This window comes from Acanthopagrus latus, chromosome 2 (assembly GCF_904848185.1).
Source record: "Acanthopagrus latus isolate v.2019 chromosome 2, fAcaLat1.1, whole genome shotgun sequence".
NCBI lineage: Eukaryota > Metazoa > Chordata > Actinopteri > Spariformes > Sparidae > Acanthopagrus > Acanthopagrus latus.
The window spans coordinates 5,498,641-5,521,941 of NC_051040.1; the positions used below are offsets into that span (position 1 = coordinate 5,498,641).

The 23,301-nt window shown below is 42.1% G+C and overlaps 1 protein-coding gene across 4 annotated transcripts in view; it reads right to left on the reverse strand.

The window, feature by feature from the left end:
• Positions 1–3,021: 3,021 nt before the first annotated feature.
• The window catches only part of tenm4 (teneurin transmembrane protein 4), a 205,519-nt gene continuing 185,239 nt past the window's right edge, over positions 3,022–23,301 (reverse strand). For all 4 annotated transcript variants that reach the window (XM_037073890.1, XM_037073918.1, XM_037073908.1 and 1 more), the window contains 6 exons: positions 22,914–23,086; positions 19,672–19,907; positions 15,409–15,705; positions 12,209–13,823; positions 9,941–10,083; positions 3,022–6,032 (listed from right to left, as the gene is read on the reverse strand). In XM_037073890.1, coding sequence (XP_036929785.1) covers positions 5,274–6,032; positions 9,941–10,083; positions 12,209–13,823; positions 15,409–15,705; positions 19,672–19,907; positions 22,914–23,086 — 3,223 coding nt within the window. In that variant the 3' untranslated portion in view covers positions 3,022–5,273. The remainder of the gene's footprint in view (positions 6,033–9,940; positions 10,084–12,208; positions 13,824–15,408; positions 15,706–19,671; positions 19,908–22,913; positions 23,087–23,301) is intronic.

Below are 23,301 nucleotides of genomic sequence, written 5' to 3' on the forward strand. Positions count from 1 at the left end.
ATGTTGTAGCTGTCAAACTCCAACTGAACTCTGAGACCCAGTCCTGCAGACCCAGCCGTCTAAAAAAAAGAAAAAAAGAAGAGAAGACGAACAAGCGCAAGAGGAACACAAAAAAACAAGAGTCGAGAATGTTTTTTTTCTTCAATTTTGTCTGATTCATGTGACCTGAATATCTTTATGTGCCCATTTTTAAACGGTCCTGTGTTATATGAATCGCATTAGGTTCAAAACATCGTTTATTATTTGTAGCCAGCATGATGTGTTGCTTTAATCGATTAAAAGTGCAATTAGAAAGATTTTCACTACCCCACAGCACAAATGACAACAGCAAATTTGTGAGGATTTAATAAGGTCGTTCATCAATACCAGTGACTGATCCATTACTTTGAACACTTTCTGGCACACACTGTTTTCCTCACCCTCTCCTTGCCTTTTCAGCCCCTTGGTGATGGAGCACAGTGCTTTAGTATCACAGAACAGTGTGTTCTCATGGCAAAAAATACAAATTTAACACTGTCAAAATATGATTGACTGTTATCCATGAATAATGTGTCATTTGCATCTGATTCTTATTTGTGTTCTCTTGGCTTTATGAAGTATGTTAATGGCTGTTGATGCTCCATTGTTCCCAAAATAGATCAAAAGGTGTATTAAAAGCTTGTACTTAATAAGATCTGATTCTAATGATCAGTAACACACAACAAAAGTAAGTTAGTGCTTCCTGTCTGCATCAGGGGCTGATGTGAAATTATTGTTATTATGATTCTGCCAAAAGACTTAAGTCCTCCAGGCTAAAGGACATTTTGCCTCTCTCCACCAGAATTCATTCTGCACAGGCTCTCTGCTCGCAGGACTTTCTGTTCCCAGTAAAGAAATCCTCTTTACAGAAGTCATGCGGGGCTTGAGGCTCAGGCTGTCTCCAGGAAGACGAGAGCCACAGATTTGAAATTTACTTTGGAAAAAACTTGTGTAGTCAAACTAGCTAAAGCAAACACTGGGGTGTGATCGTTGCCTACGAAGCTTGTCCGTCACGCAGCGATATCAGAGGTTTATTCCTCACACATTAATGGAAGAGTGGAGAAGAACAAACGAGAGTGCTGTCTGCTTAGGTAAAACAGGCCAGCACTCTTTCTTCTGGGCACCGAGCTCAGCTCCGCCTGCAGTGAGTGTAAATGTTCCAGGCTCCCTTGCCGCCACCGCATACTGGCAGCTAACTCCCGAGCCACCCCGCCTGCTAACAGGATTAGCCCCTGAGCTCCACTTGTTTCAACAAAGTTATCAAGTTTAAAAACACAGTCTCCTGCTGCCTTTTGTAACATCAAAGAATTGCTCTTCAACTTTGACAGGTTAATTAATAGTCAAGTTTTGCACAGCATCCCTTGTGGCTTATGTCTTGCGACCATGAAATACATTTACTGTAGAGATGCTTTCATTTAAAGTCAGTATTTTATGTGCTGGTGATGAAGCCACATGTTCACACCATGTGAGAATTTAATAGATTCAAGGCTTAAAACAGGTGGTAATGCATGTTTAACTAAATAAGGACACATGGTGCAATATTGCATTATCATATTGCATCAAATTACCCTCGTTAAAGTCTTAAGAAATGTGTTGTAGGTTGAGAATTAATGTATGTATTATAAGCTCAGATGCAGATGAACAGTAAAACATGCAGTCTGCTTAATATAGAAATTAAAGGTCCTATATTGTAGAAAGTGAGCTTTTCATGTCTTTTTTCAATTATGCAGCAGGTGTAGGTACCGTTTATATACATTAAACAATGTTTGACTAAAACAACGACTTTAAGCGTTTAAATGTACATTTTCAATCTAATAAGTTCAATATAAAGGGTCACATTTAATGATTACGCAGAATAACCCATTTAAAATGCATTACTTTTATACATACTTGAATAATAAATGCTGGAGACCTGCACTTTAACTTTCGCATAACTAATCGTAACTTTATATCTAATAATTGAAAAAACACATTAAGTTTACGCGTACATCTGCATTAATTGAATTTAATCAGAGTAAGTGATTTCATTTATTTACATCGACTCATCATGATGGAAAACTATTGCAGGGGTGGAAGTGACTTATTACACCCTCTCAAATTTCTGCAATTAAGTCATGTTTTTGGGTACTTTTATGAGTATCTTCTCAAGTCTATAATTTTACTTGTACTTAGCTATGCATTTCACCATGTAACTTACGTAGTTACTTTTCATAACCGAGAACAATTTCAATTAATATCTGTACCTTTCATATGCAATTTTGTGCCCAATTAGACTTTCCAGTCACAAACAGGCAAATAAAAAATGCTGACATATGGACAGAATGAAACAAAGACCTGCAGGGTTGGAGAGGTGACCACGACCACTGAACAGAAGCAGGAGTCAGGAATAAATTATACTGGAGAGTTGGAGAAACAGAAACCTCTTAGACTAAACGCCTGCTGTTGATAATGCATTAAACATCAATGGTTAAAAAGTAACTAATACTCTGAGAAGTGTTTGAGAAGAACACTTTAAACTTGAAAAATACTTGGAAAGTATCAAAATGGTCAGTGCACAGAGAAATACACAGTCTGTATTCAAACAGTGCCTTCAAATGAGTTGTCAGGACCTCAGTAAGGTTGTGATGTCACACCTGGAAACCCAGTGGGCGGTGCCTGCTCAGGTCTGTGAGAGTGGACCAATCGGAAGTAGACTTGGCTGTTTGTCAGAGGGGCCTTAAAAAGACAGACAGTGAAGCGAGCGTTCAGACAGAAGGTGAACAGACGTGCTGCAGCTTTGAACAAAATAAGAACAATAATGTATTTTTCTTTGCATGACAGCATGTTAACCTTTTCCGAGGCAACAAAATGAAAGTATGAATCTTAAAATGAGCATCAGATAGGACCTTTAAAATCCACAATAATCTAGTAAAAGTGAATATAAAAGAATCTGTTTGATGTCTCAGCAGAAAATATGTTCTTGTATTACAGTCATACACAGCGTAGAGAACAAAACACAAAAAATAAACACAAAATATTCCCTTTATTTTTTTTTCCTACCTTAAGACTACACAGGGTCACTGATGTAGCTCTAAGAGGTATCTACATTTGCATTTTATTTACAGCTTACTTTGATGTCTTCGTATTTACATGGTCAAAGAGAAGCGCTAAAAACACAGTGTTGAGAACAAACCAAAACTCAAAATGAGTCCAAAACCTTAGAAAAAGATACAGTCTAATGACGCAACAGTTCTCAGTGCAATATTCCACAATGCAAATATCCTTCATTCATATAATGTTGAACATACATATTTTCTTTTGGGAAACAAAACATCACTGAATCAACCAACAGCAGAAAAAAAATAACCGTGTACTGTTTCCTTTAACGTTTGTACAGATTGAGACACTCAATCATGCTCCCACCACCCCTACACACACAAACAGTTCATATTTTGATGGAAAAATGATAAGAAAGTCAAGAGTGTGCAGTGGCTTGGCATAGTTCAAAAAGTACCAGGAGTCAAATCAATGTCACAATTTCCAAAATAGTCTTGACTCCTCTTGAATTTTCACATAATGACATTTTCAAATGAGCAGAATTGTCCTTTGCGGTCTCCACTGGGGAGGAAACGGACATATGGGAGCTAGAATGTGTCCACGTGTGGTTATTTCCAAGGTTGCCGTGTATAGACGACCTTTAGTCTGTAAACGGGAACTAGTACACCTGCAGGTCTAATGCATTTCAGCCAGCCATGGGACCAAGTGGAGCCCTATTCTGGAGAATGAAAGCACTTTCGTTGCTGACCTGCGGGCAGCCCTTAGGGCAAAGGCAATTTGTATCTTTCATCTCAACCACAACACAATGCCATCCATCTCAGCAGTCAATATGTTAATGTAGTATGAATCACACAGATGAGACTGTTTTCTTTAGCAATCTTTGTAGTGTCACTTTTCAAAAATGTCCTCACCCCATGCTTTAATTGACTGGACACTGAGGCGAGGAAATACTGACTTAAGCTCACTGAAAAACAAACACTGCCTTTCATATGCAATCAAGATCAGTAAAACGTAGTCTGTCTAATGAAAAACACAGTAATTGATTTAACTAAACCACCTTTCATAGTTTATTCCATGTGTTGAAACACCCTTAAGTATTGTTCAAGTACAACAATTAACAATAAAAGGGACAATAGTTCACATTTTTTTTTTTAAATTCACATTTGTTATACTGTTAATTCATATAGCTATTTATAAAACAAAACTAAAATGTAATTCAAAACCATTCCTGTAAAATACCTTTTGTTGTTAAATACAGACATTAATTCCACAGTATTTTCTTACAGGGTTGGCTTTTCACTATTTTCATAATCAAGTTGTTTGACCACAGTCAAATAAAAAGGAGCAGAGAGCAAATTTGTTCTGTGTTTTCACTTTCTTTGGAAAGAAAAAAATCTGGTTAAAAAATAAAACACACACACAAAAGTAAAAGTTACAAGTGACCTCATATCCCTTTGTTGGCTTTACCATACAATTTAAGCTTGATTAAGCAAGTTTTGCAAATTTTGTAGTTCGTAAAGAAGGCCGTCAACATGCACAGTCGGGGTGCACCGAAGCCTTCCAAGCTAAGACCACAGATGAGTATCAACCCCCCTCTTAAAAAAAAAATTACAAGACATCACACAAATGAAGGTGCTTTGACAAGTTCAGCTGGGGTTTTGATGAAGGGCTCTCCCGCCAACAGAAATCTCTCTCATTATCTATGGATGACTGGGGCTATGAGGGTTTCAAGTATAAAAAAGAAGTGATTAAAAGAGAAGGAATCTCCTTGGCTGAGGCGCAGAAAAAGGCAGAATGGAGCAAGCTTGTGAATAACAATCTGCAAGTCTGGCAGCAGAGTGAGCCAGTGAACATAATGCATTACCAATACTCCTCTTGGATTCCTTTGAACAGAATCACCAAAAGGAACGAGGAAATGGAGTCACAAAAATAAGTCACAGACATCGCAAATTTTCATCCTCTAGCAGCCGCACTTGAAGGGCAAAGACTGTTAAAGAATCTTCAAAAGGAGAAGGGCACTCTTCTATTAATACAGTGCAACTGATTGCAACCATGTTTTTTTTTTTCTTTTTACAGTATATTAAAAACCAAGTTGAGCACAGTCAAAAAAAACAAAAAAACGAAAACAAAACAAAAAAGTGGTCATGTACACAACTGTCTTTGGCAAGAAGTCCCATGTCCTACATGTGAGTCAGTCATTCCAGAGCCCCGTGTTCATGTCACCTTCGGCCCATTTCGCTCTGTCTCATGAAATGAATGTTGTTGACACTGTCTGCCAGCTCAGGGTACTGGTCAACTGAGACCACGTAGTAGCCGTCATAGCCCTGCACCCGCCCTGAACCCAGGAGCTGCTGCTTCTCTCCCTCAGTCCAGGTTCGCGAGCCCTCCTCTCCGTCCCTCAGTCTCTGGCGCTCCCGGAACCACGCCTGGGCGACAGACCTCTGCCGGGCCAGCTCCAACACACGGGCTTTCTCCTCGTCCACACTGCTGCCATAACGTGTATTCAGACATAGTGCGCCGTACTGTAGCTGAATGTCAGTAATGCGCCTAGTCCTGCCATTGAGAACAGTGTTGACCTGGGACACCGTCACATTGACGCCGGTCTCTAGCGTGCGCCGACCCACCGTCATGCCAATGAGGGACAGATCTCCCTCCACTGAGCCCAGTTTGACAAAGTAGTGGGTGTCCATTCCAGCGATAGTGAAGTGGAGGTCTTCAAGGTAGAATGCGTCGTTCAGAACTGCAGCCATTCGGCGCCCGTCCTCATTGGCTAAGCTGATGATGTCAGTGCTGATGCGACCACCTCTGATAGCAAATTTCACCCCTTTACCGAAGATGGAGCCGACGGAGGCGAAGATCTTCTCATCCTCTGTCTGAGGACATCCGGCACTTTTGGCTCTGTAGATCTGGCCGAAACGCTCCAGTTTCACGAAGGCCTTCAGCTGCCTCTGAACTTCACACTGAACGCCAAGCAGAGACTGCACAAACAAAGACAATACTGTTTAGTCACGCAGCCCCCGCAGCATCCACACACACTGTAGAATTTTGCATTTTCTGTTTGCTTTCAGAGCTAGAAATGGATTTACACAACATCGTTGATTAGAAGTCTTTTTTCTAGATATTTCCTGTAACTTTTGCCTCACACCTCCATATGTAACCTTTATCCTCCTCTGCATGAGGACTAAGTAGCACTGTCTGCTTTCTCCTGTTTTTCTAACTAAGATTCATACTGCATTATTAGTACTTCAAACACTTCAAACTCAATGCTATGACTACAGAGCATAAGCTATTCTTTTTTTTTACGTTAATGCTCATGACTGAATGAGCATTAACACCTTTTGTAAAATGTGCAGGTATCAATGTGATAGAAATCAATTTAAACACAACAACTGAAAAAAAAACATGATCAGAGTGTAAAATGTGCTGAAAACAGATTTCCTTTAGGAACTGAACACTATTTTCTGGACGTCTGTTGATGCAGGAATTAGAACGCTAAATTTAAAAGGCGTAATAATGAAAGCCTACAGGTTGTATGGAAAGATAATCCATTGATCCCTCATTCTTACTGAATTAAACATATTTCATTAAATTAGGTGTATAAATAATGATGTAATTGCTTAACATTCATTATTAGCAGCAAACCGTGAATCCACGGTTCTTTGAAGCTGTGAGTGTATCACACATAGTCAAGGTAGGGGCAGAGGTGTTTGTCAGCAAATGCAAATCTCCTTGATCATTTGTGACAGGCATGATATTTTGAAAAAGGGTGAAATTACTGTCTTGTGACAGCCATGCTGAGCCAAATATGAGACAGAAATCAGTTGGTAACGAGTGTACATGCATTATACCTTAAGGGATCAAAGCTCTGAATAGATACCACATTCCCTTTGGAGAAAATTAATACTTGGTCCTAATACTACTTGACAAGAGATACTCCTCAGGAAGAGAGAGGGATGTTAAAATGAGGAGAGTGATATGAAATGGAAGATGGCCAACGCATAGCGAGACTGTTGCCCGGATGCGTCTGAGCAGCAACAAAAAGGCTCTCCAAAACTGTGCTTTCGTGCCATTGCTTTAGATAAGAGGCTGTGAGCGTCACATTCAAAGTTCTGCTGACAGTTTCTAATTCTGTCTCTCTGCGCCTCTCTTAGATGGAGGCTACAGGCTGAGGGGCTGGGTGGGGCTGAGGATTACGGAGCGGGCTGCAGTGACCAGCATATCTGTCTGCTGTTTGACGTGACACTGCATCAGATCCTGCACGAAGAGGAAACATTATGCGGGGGAGGGGGCAGCTGTGCTGATGGGCCCCTCGGGAGAGATGGCCTGGGGGGACACTTCACACCATGCCACTCCATGTTTGTTTACCGTGCCAACAGTGTGACCCGGTCAGCTGTCCTGGGGGCGGTGGGGGGAAAGGGGGCAATGTCCTCCACTTTACAGAAACAGCCACCCGGGACACTCCCAGAAAGGCATCATTCACATAGCATGGGGTGCAATCAGCCGCCAGCACAACCCAGAGTGAGAGATCAAACCTTGTGCAGCACAAACCCAATCTGTCTGGCCCCTCATGGCATTTTTCAATCTGTGTACGGATTCAGCAGCAAGGCAAAATAGAGGGCTTAAATAACAAGAGATAGAGAGGCAGGCACACTTTTATCCTGTATGAAATAGAATAAAATGCCAAGTGCGCAGGACGTACCACATGTAGTTTTAAAGCTATATTTATGCTTCAAAGAACCCTGCATTTAATTAGGCTGGTCTGGCCATCTGCAGTGAGGATCAACACGCCGTTTACCAGCTCAGTGCACCATTTTTTGAAGCAGCGATTCTAGATAAGAATATCATTGCCTCGTCTCGTACACAGCCTAAAGACTAATTATCTCCATCCTTCCTTTTACATATCATTTGCACTGCGCACTCCAGAGGTGTGCTGAAGGAAGAGCTCTCTTACAAAAATGAGTAAAACCTTCAAATCTAGGCTAACGTTTCTATTTAAAGCCTCAGTTACATGATTTCTAGAGATATTACAGTGTGCTGTATCGTGGGAATTCTTGAGTGTATACTTGAAAGGCTGGGTATGTGGATGAAAAATTAGCTTTCAATGATATTATTAGTCAAATGGACCTACTTTTATTTAGTGCTTCCGTATGAAGCAAACACAAACAAACTGGAATATAACGACACGACGTGTTTCCAAGAGACTGATGGTTAAAAATGGAAACAACCTGATGACTTTGGCTTGCTGTTATTAAAACGACAGAATCTCACCAATCATACAGAGAGTGATTACCTCAGCAATTAAACTTATTAAGTCATTTTGAAAATGATGATATTGCCTGTTGATTTATGGTTTTTCTGGCATTTGGAAATGTTGATTAAATTGTCAGGTGTGAGGTGACGACTGATTCAGTCAGATCTGTGACTGCATGTCTGCTGATTTAATATTTCAAATCTAAAACACTTTCCACATATACACTCTCGGATATTTGGAGATACTGGAGCGCCTTCAATTAGATATTTCCTCTGTTGCAGCTCCTTTGTAGATCGCCACCTTGGGTGAGCTCAGACAGTCTCAGTGGAGTGTGAGGCACAAGCAGCATGCATGAGTCAGTCCCAGGAGGCTTTGACAGTCACCCTCCCAAAGTGGTATATGCTAGAAGTAACAGGAATTCTTGCTATCATGGTTTCACACTTTGTATATGACCTGTAAAATAACAGTGAGGATTCATGAGTGTTTCATTTCTTGTGTAATTGACTATGGTATGCTGAAATGCCTCGAGACTGAAATTCCTTTTATGACCTGAAATTTAAATAAAACACACTGGAGCACTTATTCACATGCAATTCTTATCAGCTAACACTTGAATTCAATACTATTAACGAGGGTTATGCTGACATTTTATGCAATGTCACAGGTAGAAAAAAACATTTGAAATGAAATTCTGAATGATTGTTGATGTGAAATAAATGTGTCTGTCTTTTGATTTGGAGCCCCAAATTTATAGTACATAATTTTATTGTTACCTGCTGTAAAATGTATCCCTCTAGATATTTTTGTGTGAGCTGACATCTCTACAGGCAATATCGCTCACACCAAAACAATATAGATGGATAAGGAGCACTACAGATTATAGGAATTTTTTTTTTTTTTCGATTTTGGTGCAAACTGTCCCTTTAAATGCTGTAAATTCAAGTATACAGAATGAAAGTCCAACAGTGGATGGCATTGCAGCACATTCTGACTATCACTGCTGACTCACTGTTTATTATTCCCAGTTGCTGTGCCTGCCCATTATGGTTGGCTGAGCAGATCAGAGGTCACAGATTTAGATAACTCTGTCTTGTATCATCTCAGTAGGCTCACAAATGTTTTATAACAACAAATACCCACAGTGTTAAGGTTGCAGTCAGAGTGTCGCTCAACATGAGTCTGGCCTCCTGATGGGTGGCATTCACTAGTCTAGCTGTAACCAAACCCAAGACAACAGTGGCCTCTTCAATAATTCAGTTGAGTTGGAGGCATCTTAAAAGGGCTGATAAACGCGGGAATCAGAGCATGTCTACTACTTCTCAGACCTTGGCTAACAGTGTAAGACTGAGATGAAATCAATGGCCAGTGGTGGGGGGAATGGAGAGTGAATTTCCCTAATGGCAGGACAATTACAAGAGCTGTTTAGCCTGACCCCATTCCCCAAGATGGGGACTAGGGGCAGGGACCTGGCTCACTGGGTTGTGTTTTGGCCTGATAGCTGGCAGCTCCTCTGGGAGTCTGGCTACACAGAGCATGTCTATTTGCTAATGATGTTGGGGAGGAGGCAAGCTGAGGTAAAAGAAGGTGATCCGTGGCAAGGTGAAAGGTGGGGATTTGTGAAAGTGACCGCTTCACCTTGGTGCTATCCCACTCCTGCGTCTTGATCTGGGTGCGGACTAACTCGTAGGATGGCTCCATGGATTCTGTGTTCGGTTTGCGGTAGCCAGGGATGACGTTGTACAGTTGGAAGCCGAAGGTCACCAACCAGCTGTTGACATCTGCAGAAGAGGGATGAAAGCATAAAAACAGTGATTTACATGCGCCGCTATCTTAATAGAAACAATAATTTCTGTCTCTGGAGGAACCATAAAAACACTAGGAATTGATTTGTTCAATTTTAACAGTTGACATTCTGTGGTCAAGTGGCTGTCTCCTTGAAATACTCCTCGCTCAGTCTGAGCACTTGATTTGTTTGGGAAAGTGGACAAGCTGTAATAAACACTTGAGATGGCGGCAATGATTCATGTCCACTCCTGCAGGTGCCACGCTAATGACACACAGCTGGGTCCCAGAAATGCCGTGACTCTGGAGTGTCTGTGGTGCTGATAATTATATACTATAATTTCATGTCATTTTAAAGCAGCCGAGACTTCAACATGAGATATCTTGAAGACTCAGCGGGTTCTTCTGCAATAATTTTTTTTTTTAATGAGATGCTGAAAAAGTAGAAAGTGACGTGTCTGGGATTCAAATGCGCGTAATCACGATAATTTGGATCGTCTAATAGCAGCCACCAGCGCCGTGGTTATAGGTGCTCTTGCCAGCCAGTGTGATAAGGTGTTATTTATTCTGAATATCACAGCGAAAGATACATGACTGGAAGCAAAAGCCTGAGTCGTCTGAGCCATTTGTTTCTTGCCCCTTTCAGTGTGTTTGTTATGGACAGGGGAATCATTGCTGTGACACCTGGGGGGCAAGTTTGTCACAGATTGGCACTGCCACATTGTGGCACCTGACAAAGCTTTTTTAAATAAGAATTTGTTTGAGGACAATGAAAAGACCCTGATAATTTAGTGAAAGGAATGGAAATGTCAGCGCCATCAATCACAATTGAAGCAGACCCACTACAGTATATCTAACAGTCTGCTTAGCATTCAAATGCCAGTCAGCCCCTAATGGTGGACTGTGAAGCTGAACGCCTCTCTGTTTGGCAGCCGGCTAAATAGCTTTGTTGAACAGAAAGAAATAGGAGCCCAGATTCCACCTGAACAAAAAGTGACTATTTTTCTGCTCGGTATTGTCTATAGGTAAATGAATAAAGGATAAAACAGAATTAACTGGATTATTTGATAGCCTGATGATGCGCATTATCAAGTAGACATAATGCAGGATGAACATAGAGAATTAAATCTCCCATTTGTGAACGAGATCTGGCTGAAGCTGATTGATTTAACCATAGAGTGTTCACCGAGTATCCTTAACAATGTTGTTTTCCTTCAAGCCAAAGAGGCTGATACAACTGGCCCTGGCTAAGGTTTCTATGGATCCATTGTGCTCTCCTTCTCCACTGGGGTGCTTTCACTGCCATTTACCTCCTCCCTACCACAAAGCAACAGAAAACGATGTGATATTTCTGGGAAGGGACCTGAGTGTTCAACAACAGAGGAGGCTTTGCTGTACCAGCATTGTTCCCTTTGAGCACTTTCAAAACGATAGCCACTGGACGCACGCACACACACACACACACACACACAGAAAAACAACCTCAGTGTCCTGACGAGGAAGCTCTTAAAAGCCTCTCTAGCACACTGCTTTTCAATTTAATTTTGGCAGTCTGTTCCTCCATTTGTGCCTTGTTGTTTAGAATAAAAATGCACTAAAGCTGACAGAGAAACGTGAAATGTGTATTGTTTGCTGAGCTGCAAACAACAGCCGTTTCACAGGGTTAAGATATGGTGCACTCTCCTCCCCCTTCGCACATGTAATTTTACCACCGTAAACAAGTTATATGCATAATTGATTGCTCCAGCACGACTCGTTTAACATCTGCCAACTCCTATTTATGTACAGTTACTACCTGTAAACAATTCAAATATTTGTGTGGATTATTTAGAGCGTGATCTTTCTTACTTTCATTACAGCTGTTAGAGGAATACTTCACAGAAAATCTTGGATTTGAGCATCAAATACACACCGCCTACAGGCTTTAAGTGTCGCCCTGACAAGTCTGCAGCCTGCTACTTTGGAGAAGGATGGAAGCCGTAGTTTGGGAAATTTCTATTGACATCTTGAAGCTTTGTAACCCATATTTTCTATTTCCCCTTTTCTCCGCAAAGGAAGATAGTGGGAATTCTTTCATCAAATCCTTGCTGTAAAAAACACACGTCTGTTAAATGACCTTACCAGTCATGTAGCACTTTATCTCCTCGTTGTTGCTGAGAGGATTGTTATTCTTGAACATGTACAAGTTAAATGGCACAATGCGGCGGCTGTTGAGACGTTTCCAGATGTCATGATCGGGTGTTGTCCAGCGGCCAGCAAGGACGTCGTAGTCTCGTCTGCCCATGTGGACCAGTTTACTGAGCGGCTCATACAGGCCTCCCTGGTAGCCGATTATGAGCTGGAAGCTGGGGTTGGTGTCGAGGTAAACCTCCCCGAATGCTGTGTGGAGGACCTGCTTGATCATGAGGCCTGAGCCACTGAAGACAGCTAGAGGGGTGCCTATGTTATCACAGGCCACATAAAACTCATCCCCGCTGCTAAGCTCCATGGCGAACAGGTGTCCCTGCAGGTCATAGTATAGAGAAGTGATCTCAGAGCTGGAGTGATTGTACATATGGGTGACTCGAGTGGGGCTGGATAAGTCAGCATAGAAGAACTGTAGGTGGTGGCCCATGCTGCTTCTGCTGGACACCCTCCTGCCCAGGCCATCGTAACGGTATTTGATGCTCCAACCGGTTACTTTGTTGTATACCTTAACAAGCAGGCCGGCTGAGTTGTACTCAAAGTAATCGTTCCCTCGCTGCTTGAGGAAACCGTCCTCGTCCATCCTGTACTGGACATCTCCCAAGCGAGTAATGCGGTCTCTGATATCATAGCGCAGCGGGGTTAGGCGTGCGCTGTTTCCAGGACTGAGAAGGTGCAAGTTGCCGTTCAGGTCGTAGCTGTACCTCCACAGAGGCTTGTCGTTGATGGAGACCACCTGAAGTTGACCATCGGCGTCATACTCGTATGTGTAGCGCGTGGTGTTGGCATAAGGCCCGACCTTTAGCTCCTTCGCCACCACTCGCCCCATGTTGTCATACTGTACCATCATCCAGTACATGAGTGAGCGGAAAATCTCATATTGGACCTCCTTCACCCGCCCATAGGCGTCAAAATGTTTGGTGTGGGTCATCACTGCAGTGGTGATAATTTGATTTATGTCATAATAGATCACTCCAAATTTGCCGAACTGTTCTGTTTTGCCGGACACATCGTCGTAGCGGTACAAGTCGATTGGCAGCGGTGTTTCATTGATGACAGCCTGCATGCTAGTGACTCGGAAACTGTTGTCATACACATAGTCAAATCTGGCGTTGACCATGCCCTCTTCACTGAATCTGAAAATCTGCCTGTCGATCAGTGGGCCGATCTGACGGTAGCGGATGGTGCAGGTAAAGCCCTCACTCTGCAGGTTGACCGTCTTCAGCATGCCTGCCACCTCATCGTAGGAGAAACCGATGCGTGTGGTGTCATAGAGGATCTCCAGCAGTTTGGAGAGCTTGCCATATTTGTAGATGATCCTGCGGCCCGTGCCCAGGTAGGTGGTCTGCAGCAACTGGCCGTCCTCGCTGTAGTCTTGGAGCACTGAAGCGTTCCCTTCAGGGGGCCGGTAGGTATTTCTGTAGTAGCCAATGGAGCGGGAGGTCTCTAGTGTCTGCCGTGCCACGTTGGGCATGGTCACAGAGGACAGTCGGTCATTTTTGTCAAATTCAAAGATATACTGCCTCTGGCTGTAGAGCAGTAGGACCATGGACTGTAAAGAGAAAAGGAAACAGTCAGTTGGTCTGTGATACAATTAAAAATAGAGTGTGAGATTCATTACATATAATAGTGTCATGATATAATGTATTTGGTGTATTTGCTCGGTGTATAAATGCCACCAGTTATTACAATTAGATAGACATTTAAAATGAAGAAATACGTAATATGAGCTATACAAAAGTTAATTTGAATCTCTTCCTTGCATAACCTACACACTGTGACGACATACTGTCACTTAAAAGACAGTGGTATACCACAAAAGGACAAGCAAAATGTCAAAAGATACGACACATTATGCATGCAAGTCTGATTCAGACCGAATCTAATTCCCATCTGAAAGTGGAGTATGTGATATTCCTGTGACATTAAGATTTCCTTTAGAGATGATTTCACAAACATGCTGCTTCTTGTTTCTTATTTGTGAGATCTTTTGATCCAAACAGTAAGAGGCAGCTGAATTTTTCACAACTCTGCAAATCAAAAAAAAAAAAAAAATCTCCATTCACGCCCTTCTTGCACCAATAAATGAGTGTTCAAATCAGTTCTAAGGCTGCCAGCACTTAGAGGTCGTTGAAAAGGGACGATGGACTATTAACAAGGTTATTGGCTGCCATTTTCATATTACACATCTAAGCTGGGGAATCGCAGCTCTTCGCCTTCTCCACAACAGTCTTGACTTGAATTAGTGAGTCGAAAGAGACAGTTCACTCTGTTCTTCTCTTCAGAGCTATTTCAGGTTGAGCTTTGCTGTCAGACTACGGTAACAAAGTATAACGTCTGCAGTGCACCAGACAGGTTTTAATTACATTTCTGCTGATATCTGTGCCACAGCCTGATAAAGCAGCACAAACACTGCTGCGGTATTACAAGTTAACTTTTAACTTCTGTACTAAAATCTTCTGTCAAGGTTCTTACACAAACACACCTTCAGAATGTATCTGTACAACAGGTCCCTACCAATTCTGCATTCACATGGATTCAGGCAGACGGCAGACAGCTAACCGGTTTTCATTTCAGTGGATGAGAGCACGATGGCCGTCAGAGAATAGCGGCAACAGTAATGTAACTGTAAGTTAAACTTCTTGCCATCCTCGTTGATTAAATGTACAGTTGGATGTTACATATCTGCCTCATACATGGACAAAACATGGATGATCAAGACAACTAGAAGCCAATTATTTGTATTTGTTCTGCACTTCTTCAAATACTTATGTCTGAAATGAATAATTCGACATAACATTTAGGTGGTAACTTGTGTTTTGGAGGAATTCATGTTCAAGTTTGCAGTAGAATATTGAGAGAATGCAGCATTTTTAATTGGTCATGAAACAGTCGCAACTGAAAAACTATACCTTTATACGATCTACATAAGGAAATGAGCCCATCAGTGAAACGAATTTGCTTTGCTGGGGGTCCAATACAACATCACCACTGCAACATATCATCACAAGTGTTGTTGTTTTGCCTTCCTGCCAGTCCTGACTGTTTGTTTTGCTCTGTCCAGGTGGTGTTTGCCTGTATCCATGTGAATGCAGCAATATAAACCATCTAATCATCATTACAACGACAATACATACCTTCTCAAGGTAAGTGTAGCTCCATGATTTGCCATCAGCAAAAATCTGGGAGGTGATTCTGCCATTCTGGTCATACTCCATGCGTACAGACATGGTGCCTCTTTGGATACCTGCCACATGCCCTCCAGAGGAATAGGTGACATTGACACCATTCAGACGACTGCTTGGTGCCCACAGAGTGGGCCGCCCAGCATGGTCATAGTGGATCCGTAATGTAAACTTCCTGTGGTCATCGTAGACCTTCTCTGTCCTGGTGATTCGGTCAAAATCCAGTGATAGCAAGTTCCTGTTATGAACCTATAGGACAAAATACAAGGTGTTAGAAACATTCAGTTTGACCACAGCTAATCCACTGAGAGGGAATAAACATGTTTGGAAGTTTAAAATGATTCAGAGGAATTGGTGCATTGCCCTTCTGAGGTGGCGCCTTACGAGGAGAGCTTTAATCACAAAGTGATTATTTCATACTCTTCCTTTCTCAGCTTTTAATTACAACAGAGGAGCTGTATCTCAGGACTGCAGGAGCCATTGAAGTGATGAAATTATAAGAATTACCATATTTCTTTGTTTGTGCAAAAATTCAGCACAGTCTTAGTGGGAGTTGCCTATTCATGCAAGAGACATTAGAGCCACATTGATCATTAAATTCATTTTCGCTGCTTACTGAAAAGAATTACCAGGCGGAGATGACTCTCATTTTATTTAGCCATTTCCGTAAATTGGAAAAGAGGAGAAAAAAATCAATTCTTCTCCCGGGTGACTCAGAACATTGTTTAAATGACACTTCACATTTTTTTTTCTTTTTTTGCCTCTTTTGAATGCATGAGGCTGCACACAGTGACCCATGGCTTCACTGTGATCAGAGCAGAAAGACACCGCTCTGAAGCGTGTTAATCCTGCAGGCCATGTTCTGGTCGGCACAGAGTCCAACATGCTGCCAGGCTTAACTGCGGAGGCAGCTCCTGTGCTGTCGACAAAAAGATCAACCAACAGGCCGAACATTATGTTTCTCGGTCAGCAGCCTGTATAAACAGAAGCTACAGAGGAAAAAATAAAATCAAGAGGAGAAAATGGCCTTATGTTCTGAGTAAGAGGAAATCTCTATACAATCCCCAAATGGAGGATTTGGAAAAATGTGGTCTCTGATATTATAGTGCTTGCACAACTTGTGAAAATATACATTAATGTTTTTTTTTTCTTTTTTGATGATTGTTTTCTGACAGGTGACCATGGTGGGTTAATGAGGTGTCCATTATCAACAATTAATAGACTCCATGGAGGCAACCATCCAACAGACTCCATAAATTCCTGATAATGGACACCTCACCAGACATTATCAGGATGAAATTAAAACTATGCCCTCCCATTTCTGTATTATTTAACATGGTTTTTTTTTTCTCTCATTGATGTACATAGTTGCTCCTCAGACATGCAACCATTTAGCTTGTTAAAACGCTTGGCAAGACTTAAAAAAACATCACAGCTCAGAGAGCTGCTTCTGGCTTCTTTCCAGACACATTTCACAGAGCAGGTTGCAGGGGGGCTTGCTGAGAAGCCTCACTTTTTCAATCTCACATTGAGAAAAGCATGCTTAGGTCTCTCATCTGTGAAGGGACAATTACACCAGAGGCAATTAATGTCACTGATACCTAATTGAGAGGATTACTTTAAACTAAGAGCAACAGATTCATGAGGAGCACGATTCAATGAAGGTTTTGAGCAACACAAGCAATCTGAGCCTTGAGACTGACGGTAGGGGTCCTCAAATGGAGCTAGAGATAAGAATAAGGAGTCCACAATTGTTTTATCTCTGCTTTCACTTACTGTCATTGAAAGTGTTAGATCTCACTAACAAATGTGAAATTACTACTGCATTTTTACCGTGATTTGTTAAACTACCTAGATTTTAACAGATACAGTAAGAAATTGGAACTGAGACCGCTGCTGCTCTGGCCCCGTCTCATCCACTGGACTCAGAGTCTTTCACAGGCAGCAGAGGTGCTGCTGTCTGTCCAAAAAGATTGTATTGAGATTGCTCCCAACAGGCAATAAGGTATAAGTGAGAGAGAAAGTTCCTCATGCCAGGATCTGGTTCGCCAAAGACTCAACAAGGTGGAAAAAACCTCTTACAGCAGAGATCCCAAGATCCCATGAGAATGGAAACCCACTCAAGAGGAATTATTTCAAATTGGACATCGCCTCTAAAAGGAAATTCTCAAAGACGTGCAGAAGAAGAGGAGATGTGTAGCGACAGAACAGAGACTGTAACGGTACATTAGACCTTCAATGTTACATTTTTAAACTGTCCTCGACATCAAACATCTCAACATCTGATCTCTCAATCATTATCAATGACTTTTGTGTCAAATGACAATCTCAATCAGTCAGTTCACAAGTGGAAATGCTTTTCATCCCCTCTCATGATTAATTCAACCATTACTCTGTTGTCTTCAATAACATCAGTCATGTTTATTCTCACATTGCAATCAAAGAAAACAACTTCTATCTTTTTTATGTGTTGCCTCTTTTGAACAAACAGCCCTGCATTATAAGACACTATGATGGTACTAAAATGCTAATATAGAGATCTTTTTTTTTTTTAATTCCACGCTGAAGTTTGTGGAAGATTCTTGCTCTGGCAGAGTGGCAGCCACAAGCACCCTCTCATCAATGTACATGTACACACTACTCAGTCTAAAAAGGGGGGTTTGGAAAGAAACAGTTGCTGTGGCTTCTGCGGCATAAATCATGAAAACATAAAACATAAATCATACAGGATGTGTGCGGCTGGAAGGGGGCGAGCCCAAGTGGCACGTGTCACTGTGAATTGGGTTGAGCAGTGATCCGTTAAACCGTAGGACACGATCAGCACAATACAACAAACACATGCACGTGTCATGTCCGCAAAATAAACACCGACACAAACACAAACATCGGAATGGGTTGTTGCCCGTACACTTCTGCATCTTCGCTACTACCGAGCACAAGAGAGACTCAGACGTCAGAGCCACGCAGTTGTCTCTCTTGCTCCGCTCCTCATGCATCCCTCTGTTCTGTATTCGAGACGCCCCCTCCTCCTCACTGCCACACACTCATCCAACCACCCACGTAATATCACTTGACATGCCACTCAAGGTCGCTCAATGATTCCAGCTCTGTTCATCCCCTCTGTTCTTGCCATTAGGCTGCTCCCATTTCCTATCTCACCCCTGGGGCCATTGTCTGTAACATACATTAGAAGCTTTCACTTCCAGAGGGACAACAGGGCCATTAAATGAACAGCCAATGACAGACAAAGTGGCACCTCCCCATTAGCTGTGTCGCCTCCCAGAGAATGTGGAAGACAACTTAACCAAAGTTGTTGTTTGTCTTGCAAAGCCAAGACAGAAACAGCGCAAGCCAATCAATCAGGATACATTTTTTATAGATGCTCCCTGTGTTAATGGGAATTTCCACTGGGTCACTCTAGATGCTTTATGGTCAAACATTCTGTGTTTATCTCATTATGAACAAGGACCTGTTGATAATCGGTGTGTAGCTGTGTCATTTTTGCAAGGTAAGGTTAACACACTAACACCTGTCTTTCGTCTCTAATCTGCATTCACTCCCACATCAAATGACTGTGCAGTTGTCACTGGTGTTGAACAACTCCAGCGCTGAAGTTAAGACAACTGACTTGTTAATTAATACCTGTTCATCCATCTCTGTTCTATTTCTGTGCTCAGCTCTCAAATGTTGTTCAGTTGGCTCTGAGTTTGCTTGCGTGCTGCCATAGATAGGGGTGAGAATAATGCAAATGATACACAAAGTTGAATTTGACCAACACACCCATGAGTCTTAAGGCCCATCACATACAAATACACTGCACAATAATATGAGGCACAATTTCTATCTCAGTTTTAATTCTATGCTAGATAAAAAAGCAGTAATTTATGTCATTCATGTTAAAAGGTATTCTACAAGGAAGGGTGCATTGCAGAGTAGTGTCTGCCTTGGACACCACTCTGCAAATGGAGGGATCTAAGCTTTCGTGTTTTGTTGACACAGAGCTGCTATCTGTTAGTCTGCACCTCAAACTCACACTGAGGAATGCAGAAGTCTGTCAGTCAAGGCTAAATTGCTGAGTGAGTGCAGTCACATAAAGGATGTAGCTGAAATTCAATGCCATTTTGGGCAAGATAGAAATTCTCCTCACACCCGTCTTTCCTTTAACAGTCGCTCCTTTGTGAGCACCAGTCACTCTTAACAACGCGGCATGCTTACCCTTAACCTGCGTCCATACACAGTGACCTGGCCACGAGCCTGCTCCTTCCTCTGTCTCCACTCCACCAAGTTAAGGCCATTATCGATGGCCAGGGTTACGTTCCTCTTGCTGACTGTGGGGATGACTGTGCCGGCCAGTAGGTGGGGCTCGGTGTGCAGGGACACCTCCATACCATTGGCCAAGACTAGCCGCAGCGAACCATCCAGACCAATGAAATAGCTGTTCCGGACTTGATCTGTGCATGTAGAGAGGGCATAGGAGGAAACGGTTATGATTAGGATTAGAATAACAGAAACAATCAGCGCTTCTTGTAGCTGATGTAAGAGGACTTAATCTAGTATTCATCTCGGTGAGACACAAACATAATGACCTAAAATGGCTGCTCAGCAAAAAAGAAAGCCTTTAGCAGCAGTATTTAACTGAACCCCTGCGATAATGTTGGGTCTGTGACAACAAAGATCAATAGCGAGAGGTTTCACAGCGCCAGTAAAGTAAAGTTTTACAGCTGTTGCAGCAGCCTCGAGGATACGGGGGAATGAAAACTATCAAAGCTGCTAACTTGCCTGTGGCCACGGAGAAGGCGGGGTGAACACATGCGCGCGCGCGCACACACACACACACACACACACACACACACACACACACACACATTCACAAGGGATAAATCTGAGCCTGTCTGTTACTGTCCCTAGGTGACGACAGCCTGTGTACCAGCTCCAGACCAGTGACTAATGTTTCCACTGAGCATCTCTTGTACATTCATCAGAGAATGCCTCCTTCTCGCCTCCTGTCAGCAGACTGACAGGCACCAGGATTAATATTATTCTCATTAAGAGCAGTTGAAAATTAATGGCTTGTCAAACACTATGATAATGAGTTGACTTCATTTAATAGAAGAAAAAAAAAAATCAAAAAAATACACTGTAATTTCCCCATGTTTACATGTCATGGTGAGGTGGACGCGAGGATTTCTTCATTTGCACCGAGAACAACAATAAAGATCGTGTGGGAAAAATTGAGCTCAGACATGAGATATGGGCAGGGGAGGCAGGGCTGACCTCGCACTGGCCGTTATGTCTCTCCATCACACAGACACTTCAGGGGTTGACCAAAAGCCTCTGGGGCAGACCCTACCTAAAGGAGGCCTCCGAGACCAGCTGAAGATGAGAATACTGCTGAACTGGGGAGTTCATGGTGATATATGCATACCAGGGGAGGATATCTGCCTTGGACTGACAGTAAAGGAGGTTGTAGTCTGCTTAAAAACAAAATGAATGATGGAACATTACACCCAACCATCATTTTCAGTTATCAGTTACAAATAAGGATGATACCTTACTCAGTCATAAAGGCTTTTGGCTCCAGAGAGGTATGCAAGTACGTAATCCACACTCGGTGCAATATCTTTATCTATTTACTATTTCATACTTGCATCTCTATTTCATGACTTGAATTGTTTTTCAACTCACTGAAGGTATAAAGTCTATATAAATGTGACTTGTGTGATTTTGGTGATATTTGATATATTTCATTATCTCTTGAAGACGTCTAGTTGGAGTTGCGACTACAATTTCAAAGACCATTACAAAAGATCTCGCTTGAATCTTAAAGCTATCGGCATCACATAACGACAACATGATGAACAACCTCGAGGTGTGTTGAAGACAAACACACCAGATGACCAGAGAGGAATCTTGAAGGTGGTGCATTCACGTGTTATGTGATCACCCAGTTGCAAGCTTACAAAGCAGACAATAGTGAATTAATTAACAGCAGAGTTCCTGGCGCCACGCTTCACACAAGCAGATGTCTAAGACAAGGTCACAACATGGAGGTGAGCAGTCCACTGAGCAACAGTGAGTAACCAGAGATTGTCATCTTCTGTTTCAGACAGAGCTTTGTAGTGAGTCAGGAGGTCCAGGGTGAAGGATGCATTTAATTCTGGGGTGTAGGGGGGGGCTGTCTTTTAAATATGGATGCAGGTCCAAAAAGTTCAAAGCTATCAACGGGTAATCAATGAAGCAATTGGTCAGGTACTAAACAGGATATAAGAATGCCAAAATGTGTGAGACAAATCATGTGGATGAAGCCACGACATCAGTCTGCCCGCTGCCTTCATCTTTCTCACTCATTTCCCAAACCTGGAGGATCTCGTACAGCCACCAGCATCGTGCTTTATAAATGATGTTTTCTGACAGAAACTCAATATATGCTTCCATTGTGGTAAATCGGAGTTGCACAACACATTTTATTAAAACAACAGAGGACCAATAAATACTCCCGCGAGTACACTCTGTACTCAAGGAGCAAGACATTACATCTTATTTTAAAGGTCAGCTCACCTGCATCATAAAACCTTATATTTATTTAACCACTAGATAAAGCTTTGGTTTTATTTTCCCAGGTTTTTTTTATGATATCTTTACCTCAAACATTGTCCACCTCAGTAGAGTAAGAAAGTGGTGAACAGAATGTCCTGGTTCTTCTTCACTACTTCACTATGAACAGTTTTCATAGCAACTATCAACAAAGTAGGCCTGTCAAAACTGTTGGTAAGCTCACATGGCAACAGCCCACATTACTCCTTCCAGGGCAACAACTAACAATTATTATCCTTAACGATACATCTGGTGATTATGATCATTATAAAATGCCTAACACTGGCTTGTCTTAGAACATCCTACAAGAAGCTACTGGCCCCGACAACACAGCATCCAGACATGTACGATTCACAGGCAATCACATTGTTCATCAATCGCAAAACTGTGAACCTAAGGCAATCCCTGAGTAAAAGTCTCATCAAATAGAGATCTCTGTCAAAATATGTGTCTTTAAGCATATGAGAATACCTGCTTCTACAAGTTTAATGTCTCCGACCCCAATTCCAGAAAATGTTAGGACACTGTGTTCCTGAGCACATGTAGAAATACCCTTTATACAATCACGTGTTTCACAATAGAGACCCATCCTGACCCACTGAGTACTGAGCAGCAAATTATCACATTCTGTGACTTGTGATTTAAACAGCGTTCAAACCTTCTTGGAGTTAAGGTTGTAAACAAATAAAAGTGAAAGTTTGCAATATGCAGATCCTATTTATGATACTATACCTCAGCAGTTGAGCACATTTAACAAAAAGATTTTGTTGCTGAAGTGAAGTTAAAGCTTTTGGCACTGCATGGACACAAAATACCTTAAAAATCACATGCCCCACTTATGAGCTTCAGTAAAAGACACTCACCCTGCATGAGGGTGTAGAAGGTGCCAGAGGCTGACAGGTTGGTGGTGACGGTGATATCCTCTTTGTTGGAGCCCTCTGTCTGGATGCGGACCGAGCTGTCGGCGTCTGTACGATAGCTGCTCACTCGGCCCGTGGGGTAAGTGACGTTAGTCAGACGCCCGTAGCTGTCATACCTACAAAGAAATACAACGATGTGACTCAAAAAAGGCAAAGAGGGGCATGTCGTCTTAAACTGCGTGTAAACAGTAACTACAGCTGAATCATAAACAGTGTTGAGGCAGGAAAAATGTACTGAGCCTTGTTGAGATTTGTTGGATCATAAGGAAGCAAACAGCATCATAAATGCAGGTCAGGTATGCGTCAATGCATGTAGGTGCATAAATGTGCC